This window comes from Acipenser ruthenus, chromosome 11 (genome assembly GCF_902713425.1).
Source record: "Acipenser ruthenus chromosome 11, fAciRut3.2 maternal haplotype, whole genome shotgun sequence".
Taxonomy (NCBI): Eukaryota; Metazoa; Chordata; class Actinopteri; order Acipenseriformes; family Acipenseridae; genus Acipenser; species Acipenser ruthenus.
The window spans coordinates 29,484,010-29,498,535 of record NC_081199.1 but is presented as its reverse complement, the minus strand read 5'-3'; the positions used below and the strand labels follow the sequence as shown (position 1 = coordinate 29,498,535).

General features: G+C 37.4%; 1 protein-coding gene across 1 annotated transcript in view; it reads left to right on the top strand.

The window, feature by feature from the left end:
• The window catches only part of LOC117406791 (titin-like), a 165,645-nt gene that overhangs the window by 22,084 nt on the left and 129,035 nt on the right, over positions 1-14,526 (top strand). Inside the window, exons 40-42 of the mRNA XM_059033620.1 lie at positions 81-602; positions 1,054-1,110; positions 10,008-13,943. Of these exons, the coding sequence (XP_058889603.1) occupies positions 81-602; positions 1,054-1,110; positions 10,008-13,943 (4,515 nt within the window). The remainder of the gene's footprint in view (positions 1-80; positions 603-1,053; positions 1,111-10,007; positions 13,944-14,526) is intronic.

Sequence of the window (14,526 nt, the reverse complement as noted above, 5' to 3'; positions counted from 1 at the left end):
ATATCATAATATTTACAGCTAAAACATAATTGCTGAAGCTTTTAATCTATAATAATTTTCCTAACTTTATTCTTACCCAGCTAAAGAAGCAAAACCCAAAGCAGAAACCAAAATTTCCTCTGATTCAGACACTAAACGTTCTAAAACTGACAGAGAGCCCCATGTAATTCCCACTGACCAAGGCCAACAGAAGCTCTCAGAGAAATCTTCAAGACCTCCACCATCGTCAACCCAAAGATCAAGTGGAACACAAAGGCAGAGAAGCAGAGACTACTATCCAGATGTTGTACCCTTTGAGGAGTTACCAGAAACTGGTGCCACCATTCCAGAATTCCTAGAAAAACTGGCCCCAGAAACTTTTGTTAAAGAAGGAGATGATATTTCGCTCTTTTGTGTTATTAAGGGTGTACCTGCGCCTTGCGTGATTTGGCTTTACAATCAGTTGATTGTTGAAGAGTCTGCATTACGTTACTTGAAACATGATGGCTCTCTGTGCAGTTTAAATTTAAAGAAAGTTGGCCCCAGTCAAGCTGGCGCATTCACATGCAAAGTAGTCAATTCGGCAGGAGAAGCTTCGTGCAGCACACATCTCAGGGTGACAGGTTGGCAACTGCATGTTTTGGTCCTTCCGAATGCAAATTCATCATTCATTTCACATTTGCACCCCAGTTCCAAATTCTCATCGGATTCATTTTTGGATGAAAAAACATTTTACCATACAGTATTTAGGCATGATAAGGCATGTTCTGGAAGTACAGCAAAGGTTGCAGAAGACTGTGGATTAAAAATAAATCTTAAAAAATAAATATTCATATACACAAATATAACTGTACATATTTTTGGTTTGAAACAAGCTTATAGGTTTGGAGCATGTACCTTTTTATCCCATTGGTAAATTCTTTTGAAAAGATTATTGTTATTGTTATTTATTTCTTAGCAGATGCCTTTACCCAAAAGATACATGCGAAATGGGACATCACATTCACTGTGGTATAAGAAATAAAACATTTTTACAGAATGAATGCTTACAGTCTTTTCTTCTTTTATTCACAGACATAAAGAAAGTAATTCAAGAGGAGATTGAACGTAAAATCGAGTTGGAAGTAAAAGGTAAGATCATTTTTTATAAATCTAAAATGTTTTGGGGAGACATACCAGAAGTATAAGCTGCATGCATGCAACATCATTACTTGTTTAAGAAAAGCTTTGTTTTATATCTTAAATGTTTTGTTTTTGTACTGATTTTTATTTCAGATCTTTTATTATTTAAATTTCTATCATAGGTTTTGTTTGACTAATATGTTGCTTTGCAGCAGTTTTGGAATAGTGGGATCTTGCATCAGTACATGCCTATATTAGAGCATGACGTAATGACAACTTATTTATATTTTTAAAAAAATCAGATTTAAAGGTTTGGGATGTGTTTCCTTTAAAGTTTCCAGCTTCTAGGAAACGCATCTTTAAAAGATATGGGACTAGCCAAATCTTTTTATTGCTTCTTATTTTCCATGCATCTGGTATTCATTCTTCTTGCACACATGTCTAAGACTGGCTTGCAGATAGTGGTATGTGGTTAATGTTGCTTGCTTTTTACATAACACTGTGAAATCTAGCAATTATATTAGTTCGAATAAACGCCTTCTCATACCATTTCTTATGATAATATTTGTAATTGTCTATTGGCAATTCATTGGTTTCTTTCACTCAAATACCTGAACAATTTACCCTCTAATCAAAAGGATCAGAAAGGGCGTTTATTCAGCTGTCTGCAAGTCAGGTAAGAGTATTTTACCAGACAGACACTCCAAAATCAGAGGAGAAAATTCCCAAAACACATTTTATTTTGAAAACATTTATGCTTTTTTATGAAGAAGTTTCCACAGTTTGAAGAAGGAACAAAACAACGAGCGATACTCGTGTCAGAATCTTTAAAAAAGAACCAGGTCTTGCGTTTATTCGAACAAATATGGTGAGTGAATTTTTATTTATGGTCTTGTGATCTCTTGCATGCATTTACTTTTTCATTAATATTGCATTTCAAATATTTTTTCAATTTTTCATTAAATAAAATGTTTTCTTATTTAATAAAAAAAAAATAAAAACTCTTTTCTCTTGTTTTCTAGAATTGTTCTTCAGTGATGGGACAGAATATTTGGAAAACAGAAGAGGTGCTTTTTCAGACACTGAAGACTATTTAGATCATGGATTGGTTTCTGCCAATCGTTGTTCAAGTAGAACATCTTCCATAAGTTCGTGGTCTGAGAGCATACGGCCTTCTTTTACTAAAAAGCTGAAATTCAAATCTGTCATGGAGGGAGCGCCAGTAGCTTTCCGATGTAAGCTGATTGCCTGCCCACCCCCAAAAATCTCATGGTTGCATAACAACAGGCCAATTCCTAAAGAGACTCGTCGGGTAATTAAAACTGAAAGTACTATGCACATTCATAATTCAACTTTAGAAATTGAGAATGTACAGGAAAAAGATTCAGGGAGTTACAGGGTGTTTGCTATTAACAGTGAAGGTTCAGCAGAATCAACTGCTTCATTGCTGGTATCGCTGGCTGAGGAACAAAATGCAAACTATTTAAGTTTTGTTAGGCGGTCAGAGAAAACTCATGAAAGTATAGATTCTATGGTTGAGAAAAGGAGGGAAGCAAAGTTAAGGATAGACCTTAGGTGTGTGGGATCTCCTTTTGATAAGAAATATACCATGAAAGGACCTTCGAGGGAACCATCTCCAAAACGGGGTCTGATGCGTACTATGTATTTTAGAACTTCATCTCCATCCAAAAAGCAGGACCTTCTGTTATGTGATAGTGCATCAGAACGAGGCTCTCCTCATTTGTCAGAGAGGCACAGTGACACTGAAAGTCTTCTTGAAGAGGATGTAAAAGTGAAGCTGCATCTTTTACGTCGAGCTGTCAGAGAGAAGAGACTTTCTCTTTCTTCACGATCATCATCTGAATTTGATCTTGAATCTGTTGGGAGTGAGTCAAGTTACACAGACTTTGTGGGGCGCCTAAGAATCAAGCTTTCATCTGTGTCTGATGTACATGGAAAAACAACAGATCAGACTGAATCAAGTGTTAATAAGAATTCCTCTGAGTTTCAGATTAGGATGGAAAGAATCCTAGGCCTTGGTATGCAAGAGGATGAAACAGAAGCGCCACATGAGGTAACTTCATTTCAAGAAGCTTCTAGATCAGAAACAATCAAGACACTAAAAGAGCAATTTCTAAGGAAAGGATTCCCAGATAATAATGAAGAATTGAAAACTGAACTTGAGATGGATCATGAGATGGAAACTGTAAATAAGAAGGGCGGTGATAGCACATTACAGACAGAGAAGTCTTTGATCCAGTTGTCACAGAACATGATTAACTACCAGCAAGATATACCAGAAGACCAGAAAGGTGATGAAATGGTATTTGATTTGACTGAGACTGAAGAAATGGCAGAAATGGCACAGCAATATAAAGAGGACGTTTTAGGGATGGAGGATGATTTAATTGAAGAAAAATTAATTACAACTGAACTAACACAGGTTGACAGAGCTGAATATGAGTTGCATGCAAAAGAAAGTGAAACATCGATTGAGCTAGCCATGACAAAACCAGAAAAGGAAGTCAATTATTTTACGAAAAAGTGGCAACCATGCTCTCCATTATTTGATAAGAAAATGGTGTCATTAGAAGCTGCCAGAGGAGAAGTATGTACATTTGAGTGTCTATTCCAAGGACATCCTCAGCCAACAGTTACTTGGTATAAAGATGACAGACCAATACCACGAAACCAAGATTATGCTATACACACAACAGATGCCCAGTCTACCCTGACTATTGGTTTTACTAGCAACGAACATCAAGGAGTGTATACTTGTGTAATATTTAACCAGTATGGAACTGCTACGACTTCAGCTTCTCTAAAGGTTAAAGAAAAGGGTTTGATAAACAAAAAAACAGTTACCACCTGTGAGGTTCAAGTAACTGAGACAGCAGAGATGACTGAAGAGCAACTTGATAGAATGATAGAAGAAGAACTAGAGTCCTACATAGACCCAGAGGAAGATTTCAGATCAACTTTACAGGTCCCCCAAGCAGTCTTGCCAAGACTGGGACATTCAGACTCATCTCTCCTTTCAGCTCCTCTTGAGATTATGATAACTGCACCTACACCAGTTCCCGAGCAAGATGACGATATTAAAGAATTATTTGAACCAATTGAGAGAATCTCAGATGGCTCACCCCAAGATAAACTTGCACAAACAACCAAGCACAAATTTACATTTTTTTTTGATGTTGCTTCTGAACCCCCACAGGTAATACAAGAAATGAGGAGCACAAGTTGTATAGAAGGAGCAACAGTAATGTTTGAATGTCTTATATCTGGAGACCCAGAACCAACAGCAACGTGGATTCACAACAACAGATGCTTAAGTAGCAGTAACAGCAAATACAGATTTGAACAAGAAGGAGGAATGTATAGATTATATATTAATAATGTCTCCCATTTGGATTCAGGCAACTACAGGTGTATTGCTAACAACAAAACTGGAGAGGTGGAAAGTGCAGCTAATCTCAATGTTGAACCGACAAAGCACAGTTTTACTTATCGTAGGGATAATGCAACAGATGTTAGTGAACATCAAACAAATAAAACAGAAAGTTCTTTTGACACACCACGTGTACCAAAATATATGGTCGGTATACAGGACAAGTCACAGGTAGAAGAAAAGGGAAATGTACAGGAATTTGTATCTATGTCACATTCAAGAAACCGGAGAAAAACCGATGAAAAAACTGGAGAAAATATAATCTCAGACTATATAAACCCTCTTGAACCTCTTGGCATCAAGAAACCAATTTCTGGATTCAGAAAATATAGAAATGTAAGAAGGGAACAAGATGAATCAAGAGAACAATCCCATTGTCCACCAGAAGAACCATCCCAACGCAGAATTACACTACATTCAAAGGAAGTGGACTCAGCCAATGTAACAGAAATAACTGGATGTGGTTTGACGTCATCGGATGCGGTAACCAGAGTTTCAAAAATAAAACGTATGTTTGAAACTCCAACTGAACCTAAGATAAAGGTTAATTTAAGGGAAAGAATTCAAGAATGTCCTGAATTGTATTTTCCAGAAGAGTGTGTTCCTAGTAGGTCAATCTACAATGTAAGGGAAGTAGGTTGTGTTGAAAAGACAGAATCTGCTGTTTCTGATTATCAAGAAGAGTCTGTTCCACGTAGGTATATGCAATACGTAAGGGAAGGAGTTCCAATAGAAACAAAGGACACTAGTTTATCAGATCTGCCAATAGAGTCTGTTCCACATGGCTCCATCTTCCCATTCGGCGACTCCACCACAGCCTGTGTAAGGGAAAGGGTTGCACAGAGCATTCCAATACATTCTGTTCCATGTAGATCAATCCACCAGTTTGGAGAAACTGTTCCAGTTGATAAAAATGAAAAACACATGTCAGAACTTCCAGGAGAGCTTGAGCAACGTAGCTTTATCCATCAACATAGACACACGGTCCCAATGCACATTAAAGGAACAGTTGCAACGAATCTTCCAGTCGAGCCTGTTCCACGCATTCATCAGCTAAGGCAATGGGTTCCAAGTGATGCATTAAATACTGCTCCACTAAGCTTTGTGCACCAACTAAGGGAAACAGGATCCACTGACACACCGGACACCACAGAGAGTCATTTTATTTCACTTGCGAGTTTGAGTGAAGTTGAAACCACTGTGAAGGAAAACACAGAAGAATATAATATGCCCAAACTAGTAAAACCTGAGGCAATAATGCCTATTTGGTGTAAAAAAGAAACTGTATCGGAAAATTTTACTAAAACTCCTGCAAGACATTTTGTGGGTCTCCCAGATGAAGGTGAATATGAAAGAGGAAGAGTCCAAAATAAAACTGGAATACCTGAAAGTAAGTCCAGTCCACTAGAACATTCCCTTACACACAGTGTTGTACATCACCATAACACCGTTTCATGTTCTACCCTTGGTAAAAGGATGAAGAAGGAACATCAACTTCCAGCCAGTTCAACAGTTTTGGAAGTTAAACCTGAATCTTCTGTTTTTTCCAGTGTCTCTTTAACTGAAACAATAATGCCAGAGCAAAATGTATTGTCAACAGACGCAGTGTCAAAGACACCAGAAAAAGAAAATTCATCTTACCTTCTTTCATATAGTGGCAGGACAGGTCAGTTATCAAGTACACAGGAAGTTAAAGAATTAGAATGGCAGGGACCCAGCATAAGCACTGAATTGGCAAAGTATGTGAAGGAGAATGTTGTAGAAGAAGTTAAGGTTCAAGGATGGGAAAGCAAAAGTAAAATGGTAGAAGACTCTAAATTACATGGAGCTGTTTGTGCAAAGATGTCAAAACCAACAAGTGAAGCATCACAAAAAAGTGATGAAACTGCCTTTTCCCTAACAGACTATCTTATATCAGTGGTACAGCAGAAGAGTCCTGTACAAATGCAGGAAAATGTGGCGGAAACTGTTAAGCAAGAGGCTGGGATAAGTTCACTTGAAGTTGAAGAGGTAACATTTAGTGCTGTCTATGACTACTATAACCAGCAGCCTGAATGGGGACGTTCCCTGTCTCCAGAATCTGAAATGTCAATTGAAATTAGCAGTACATGTAGTGATGAAATTGCAGAGCCTGAACGATTTTACACTCCATCTTCCTCAGCAGACAATTTTCAATCTAAAAAGTCACCTGAATCTTTCCATACACCTTGTGGAACTCCTGAAGGGTATGTAACACCTCCCCAATACCTGTTCTCACCTGTTGAGGGTAAAAAAAACTCTTCTGGTGCCATGCCTGACAGGTTGTTTTCACCACCAAAGATATTCCGATCACCAGAAGATGAGGGAATTGAAACAACGCCGCTCACATTTAGCTTGGAAGAAGAAAGCTCAGTTACAGAAGGACATAGTTCAGGAGCATTTGGATCACCTCAGGAAATGGAACCCAAAATTCAGGGCATTCCACCAGCTTTTATTAAACCATTATCAAGGAAAAGAGTTTGCAAAATGGGCATGCTGACATTTTTTGCTGAGGTGACTGGAATTCCTACTCCAGAGGTAAAATGGTATAAAAATAAAATTCTGTTAAATACAGAACAGAGGGTGAAAATGGAAAGAGAAGGTGATGTGTGTATTTTGCAAATCCAAAATATATGCAAGGCTGATGAAGGAGAGTATATTTGCGAAGCAGTTAACACTATAGGGGAAGCAAAAAGTTTAGGGCAAGTGGAGGTTATATCGCAGGATACAAGATTGATGCCAATGCCCCCTGCAGTAACTCATCAACATGTGATAGAGTTTGATGTAGAAGATGACACAACATCAAGATCTCCTTCTCCCCAAGAAATTTTATTGGAAGTAGAACTGGATGAGAATGACGTAAAGGAATTTGAGAAACAGGTCAAAATAATCACAATCCCAGAATTTACCCCTGACAATAAAAATATGATCATCTCTCTTGATGTTCTTCCAAGTCTTTTTGAGGAAAACAGCATAGACTTTGTAACACAAGAAAGTGAGGACCTGCAAATTGCCTTTGAGGTGACAGAAATGCCACCTCGGTTTATCAACCCAATATTTGACGTAGAGACCACAGAAAATACTGATGTTGTCTTTGAGTGCTCAGTGACAGGAATTCCTCCTCCTAGTGTGACATGGTTCAAAGATACTGTTCGTATCCCACAAGATGGTAGGAAATATGTTTATTCATCAGAGAATGACAATCATATTCTTAGGATTCATAATGTATGCAGTTATGATAATGGCATCTACATGTGCAAAGCAGTAAATCAAGTAGGAGAAACAACATGTAGAGCATCTCTTGGTGTATCTAACTCAGAGTTGTTTTTTGCAAAGGGAAGAGGGAGAGAAGTAACTGCAATATCATTAGGGAGTGCCAGATACCAGCCTCAGAAGTTTGATTTGATTATGGGCAATTCAGTGGCGCAAGGCAATCAGACCTCAGAAATAGAACTGGAGTTTGAGTTTGAACATGAAACTGATGATTCCCAAAAAGCTGTAAGGCTTATAGCCATGACAGACAATGAACATGAGGAGCAGGGGGAGAAATGTGTCAATATTAATTTTGATGTGTTTGCTGAACCTTCCAGGGAAGACATGATTGAGTTTAAAGCTAAAGAATCTGACACTTGTAGCTTCCTGTTTCAGGTCACAGAAACACCTCCAAAATGTTTATTTCCCCTGACAAACCTAACTGCAGCTGTAGGGACTTCACTGGTGCTTCAGTGTTTAATAAGTGGTACCCCAAAGCCTAGTGCTGAGTGGTACAAGGATGGTAAATTAATTAAAAAAGGCAGGTATATTATTCAAGAAAAAAAGTCTGGCAGCTTCAACTTGATAATTAGAAACGTTACCAAAAGTGATGCTGGTGAGTTTAAATGTATAGCTTCAAACAGAGCAGGGTCTACTGAAACAGTTGGCTTGTTGAAAGTTTTTTAAACAGTTTAAGCCTGTTATTAGTATATCACTTGACTAAAATCAAACATATAGCAGTGTTGAAAAGAAAATGCATTACTACACTTTTGATTTGGTAACTTTTGCTTAAACCATAAAGCGGGTTCTGTATCTCTGGAACTGCCAGCACTTGCAACTATTACATTTATCCAAACAGTTCTTGTGTTAATTTGCTCAATTGAAACATACAGTAGTACATTGACCTGAAACTGAATTTTAACAGTTTATTTTCAACAGTGTAATTTTGCAACCAATTGTATGCGGTCTTATCTTCTTTACATTGTTCTTGTAAATGGGTAAATGGTGAAACATGAAATAGATCTAATGAAAGCTTATTGTTTATTATGCCTCAGTACTAAATGCATGCTTAATAATTCATTTTATATAATTGCGTACAAGTGTCTGAATCTTAAGTGTAAGTTACTATACAGATTATGATGTATTTATTTATTTATTTTGTTGTGATTTTAGTGTGATATGGACAATTTTTGGGGGAGTTAAAACAGATATTTTGTAGTTACAAATAATAATAGTAATAATAATAATAATAATAATAATAATAATAATACAATCAGTAATTATGGTCTTTTCAGTGCTATACAGGTCTATTATAGTGACTTTCTTTTCTGAATGCAGCCATTTCATATTTTCTAAATAATGTAGAAAATTCAAAGTAAAGGTGAAACTTGTAGGTGTAAAGTATATGGTATGGTAAAACTCCTTTGGTCACAGCCTTTATCCATTCCCTGTACAGGTATAAAGGATATACTGATTTGCTTACAGTAGTATTCTGCTGCTGTATAGTCTACTATTTGACATATTTCTGTTTAGCTATTTAAAATGCTTTATCTAAACTGCAGTTGGTAATTAACCCAGTCAGTCAAATCATTTATATAATGTAAGCTTTTCAGTTTAAATGATATTTTTTTTTATCAATATTTAATTTGGATCTCTGTCTGGAAGGTATACATTACATTATACAACAAAAGTCATGATACAGCATGCCTGAGTTATCAGAGTATTTACACCAAATTGCAATTTGCACAATTTTTTTGCAAAACTAGTAACAAATAACAAGTGTTGAGTTAACATAACAGGTTTAATTTACATTTACAAAAAAAATGTGCAAACTAAATTTTTATCTGGAAAAGAAATGAAGGCATAAAATAAAATGTTATATAGTTAATATAATTTTTTTTTGTTGTTCACATGTGTTTGCTCTTATAGTTTCTGTGCTGTGTTTGGTTTGTAATTTACAAGGTTGTATAATTAAATAAAGTAAGATCGAAGAAGAAAATGACAGCTTTGCATTTGTCTTTTTTAAAATTCTAAAACCATCTTTTTTTTACAGAATGTTTTATAAGTTGGAGATGCTTCATTGCATACTTTCAGATGTTCTTCACTGTATACCTCCATTTAGTTTATTAAAAGGCACCATATGAATGTATTTAGTAAACCTTTGACTTTATTATTTTCTGTGCAGAATTTTCTAGCTTGGCTCTCACGACAACTGGTGAAGAGAAACAAGAAACCTACAGCAGTGGCCTTCAGTTATCTGACAAAGGCAAAACATTTGAACTCATGCCAGAACCTAAGCTTTATTCCAGCACAATTGAAAAGAAAAATGAAAAGCCAAAAGTACCAGTTTTTATTAAGCAACTAGCCCATGCTGAGATTAGTGTAGGAGAGGTAGCTAGGTTTTCTATCACAGTTACTGGCATTCCCAAACCCAGAATTCAGTGGTTTCATAATGGAATAAAGTTGACTCCTTCAGCAGATTATAAGTTTGTTCAAGAAAATGAGGAGTATATCATGATTATTCCACATGTCAAACTCGAAGATATAGGTGAGTATTCTTGCTCTGCAAGTAATATTCTTGGTCAGTGCTTTTGCAGTACATTTTTACAGGTGAGGCCAAAGGAAGCTATGGGAGGATTTAAAAAGCCTTCAGCAAGGCCACCAACTTTGAATTTAGTAGAAAAGAAGGTCATCAAAGAGTCTTTTTTATCTGAAGAGGAACACAAAGTTCAAATGGAAATGATGCATAATGTGACCAGACGTCCTCCTTGCTTCATAAAAGAACTACAACCTGTGCAATGCACAGAAGGAAGTCAAGTTACATTTGAATATAAAGTGATAGGGGACCCAATGCCCGAGGTGCAGTGGTTTAAGGGAAGTTACCAAGTTCAACCAAGCATCTACTTCAGCATTGTACACAATCTTGACGGATCTGGTCACTTAAATGTCAATGGAGTTCAACAAGATGATGGTGGTCTTTATACTTGTAGAGCATTCAACCAGTTTGGGGAAGCCACCTCCAGTGCTGAGTTGCTTGTGTGTAAAGATACATTTGCTGTTTCTCGGCACAAGGAACACAAAGTTGTTCAAAAGAAAAAGGGATATAAAGTATCAGCTGGAGAACAAGCTACAGAATCCCGTTTATATATGGTAAATTTACCAGGTGAGGCAAGGGCCGAACTCCAAGATGGACACCAGATGGTGTACACTATAGGCACTGAGGAAAGACAAGCTATAAGTAGTGAACAAGTAGACTCATTAAGGGAAGTAGCAGTCTCTGCAGCCACGTTGCACAGAGAACATGTTCCCACCCATCAGGCAGCTATACAACAATCTCATGAGGTTGAAGAGAGGGTCACAGTCTCCACTGGTGAAGCTGTACCAGAGTCTTTTGTTCCAATGCTGAGGGAACTGCACACTGCAGCATTCGCAACTTCTGTTCAGGAAAGCCATGGCTTTAGAGAGCAGCACTATGAGCGAATACAAAGCCCAGAGGTGATTGAGATTGAACTAACCAAAGAAAGACCCTCAAAACTTATGTCAGTAGTTGCCGAGGAAGTATTATCTTTAACTAGTGTGACAACAGAAACTCTGGAGACAGGGTCTGAACTTGCAGTGCCAAAACCTGAACCACAACATATTGTATATAGTCACCACGTAGAAGGTAAGATGCAACTGCCAAAAGAGGCAATGTTTGTTATTCAAAAGCCAGAGTTAGAAAATGTTAGCATGGTGAATGAAGGTGTTAAAATAGTGCACACAGCTGTAGCAACTGTGAAGCAGGAATTTAATGAGGCCCATACCAGTGAGCTAATAACTCTTGATGCTGCCATGGAAGCAAAAGTAGTAAAGGAATTGTCAAAACCACTGCTAAGGCCTGTCACTGAAACACCAAAATCCCTACCAAAAGAGCAGACTTTTCAAGTGCAAAGACCAAATGAGCTGCAGATATCAGCAACTAAGGGTGCACTTTTAAAATCAGCTTTAATTGCTGAAGAGAAACAACAGCTCACAGCTGAACGTACTGAGAAGATTGCTGGGCTAGATAGTGCAGTGTCAGTACAATCACAAAAAGTAGGTGAACAGCTTTTGCATTTGCAGGTCATAAGTGAGCAAGACACATTGCCCAGTGAAGCCACTTTTAATTTTGAGGTGCCCCCTGAGGAGCAAGCTGAAGTTAGAAAAAGCCCCACTTTGCTTTATTCACTAATTTCAGATGAGCAAAAATCTATCACTTATGAAGTTACTTCACAATTTTCTTCCAAACAAAGTGCAGTTTCAATTCAGTCAACAAAAGAGCTCTCCGCTGCTTTACATCTGCAGTCTGTACAAACAGAATGTATGCTCCCAAAGGAAGGTATACTTCCCTTCGAAAAGCCTGAACCCAGAGTAGCAGTACAGAAACAAGAGAAAGCCCGTAGGCAGGCAGTAATTGCAGAAGAGAAAAGGGAACTTGCAGCAGATTATTCCACAGACCTTGATGTGTCAGTGACAGGTATTCATTCAGAGTGTAAAAGCGAGCCTCTTCCACAGACTTGTCTTCAAGTAATTACAGAGTCGGTTCAACTGCCAAAAGAAAGTCCATTTACTTGTGAGGTAAAACATCAGCGTGCTTTAGTTAAAAAAGAAGATCATTGGAATATCATGCAGTTAACAACCGTAGCAGAAAGTCAGACTTTGGAGGAGGGCCATACTGATACCTTTAAAGGAACAGAGAAAGTTACTTGTCAGACCAAGTATGAACCTAAAATCCTCTCTGAGCCTGTTCACATAGAAGAGAAAGCAGTTTCCACAGAAAGTACAGTTATTTTAGAGGCAGCAGAAGAAGACTTTGCAGTCCGGATTCAAGAAGGGCAATCTGTGAGGCTTCCGTTATTGATGGAGGAAACACAGGTCATTATTGGAGAGCATTCTGAAGACATAACCAGGTCAGATGCAACAGATCTTAAGATACAAAGGCAACCAAAAGAGGCATTCCAGGCACATGAGATCCTAGAAAGTAAAACCCTTCCAAAAGAACTTACTTTTGTTCTTCAAACGCCCAAAGCTTTCACTTTGAGCATTAGAACTCAATTAAAAAATGCACTTGAATCTGCCATAGCTGGTGAACAGCCTTCGCTTTTGGCAGAGGTTTTAGAACGCTTAGAGGATATTGAGGTAACAGAACTAAAGGTACGCAAAGAACCCAAATATACCATGTTTACCTATCTTATTACAACTAGTAGTTCCCCACCTATGGAAATAACCTTAGCTTTTGAAGGACAGTATCCCCAGACTGCCAATTTGAAAAGTGAACTTCAAGCAGCCTTTCATTCAATTGTTCATCAGGAGCAGCATGTCCTGTCTTCAGAACAGCCAGGCACCATACAAATTGACAGGCCCCAAAGGTTACGTGTCAGCAGTGCACCTTCCAAAGAAATGATGACACCACTTGTGGAAACTGTTGGCATTGCAGAGTGTGCCTCAGACATTGCAAAACCAAACAACCAGTCAGCTGATCTTAAGACCCAAGACAAACCCTCAGTCCAAACAGTAATGACACAAGGTGTTACTCTGCTGAAGGAGTCAACTGATTCTTTTTCAAAAAGTTCACAAGCACAGATGATTAAAGTAACCACAGAATCAAAAAGGGATATTCAGGAGATGGTATCTGTGCAGCAAGTTAAAACAGCGACAATGAAAACTCATCAGAAAGATGTTGGAGCTGCAGTCATTACCACAGAAGTACCTTCAACATCAATTCCTGTTGAACAGACAGTAAACATCCTTGTAAAAAAAGAGAGAAGCGAAGAAATTTTAAAAGAAGAAATGACAATATCTTCAGAACCTTCTACCAAGGGTTATCCCGTCATTAGTCAGGGACTAGAAGATGTTGCTGCAGAGAAAGATAGCAAAGTAAGTCTTAGTGTAATTATAACAAGTGTTAAAAAGGTAAACTGGCTTTTCAATGGTAAACAGGTTACTTCAGGCAAAGAGTTCAAATGTTTAAAGGACCACGATACTTACACACTAGTAATCAACAAAGCAGTCAAGGAGAAGCACGAAGGAGAGTATATCTGTGAGGCAGTGAATGAAGCTGGAAAGACCACTACATCATCGAAACTCACAGTTGTATTAAGAGGTTGGATTATGGGGATATTAATATTACATAATTTTTACTTCACACTCAATTTTAATCACTAACTGCATTTTAAAATTAATATTTAAAAGATTACATTAGACATAACTATTAAAATATCATTAACAACCCACATAATTTCTTATCTTTTTCTTTAAATTTTCTACTCTACTCTTTACTTCTTTATTTGACTTAATATATTTATCTGAATATTTGACAGATTATTTATTCTTAATTATCTTGATTAATTTTAGTGAGATTGCATGCTGTATTATCTATGTAGCCTTTAAGACTTTTATTTTACTTATCCAATCTAATCATTAACTTTGTTCATAAGTGCGATTTCAGTAACGTTCTTCCCCATATCCACTTCACTGTTGGTTTTCTTTTCCACTGATTCACTTCTGTATTCACTGTGTATTTAAAAAGGGCACTCAGTCATTGCACATTATTTGTTCTTCCATATCATTTCTTCACCATTTTGCACAAAATGTCTGCAAGAAACTACACGGATATGCATGTCTCTGGGCATCATATCGCAGTAATTTTTCATTATTCACTGAATCTCCATTTTCTAAAATGGAGA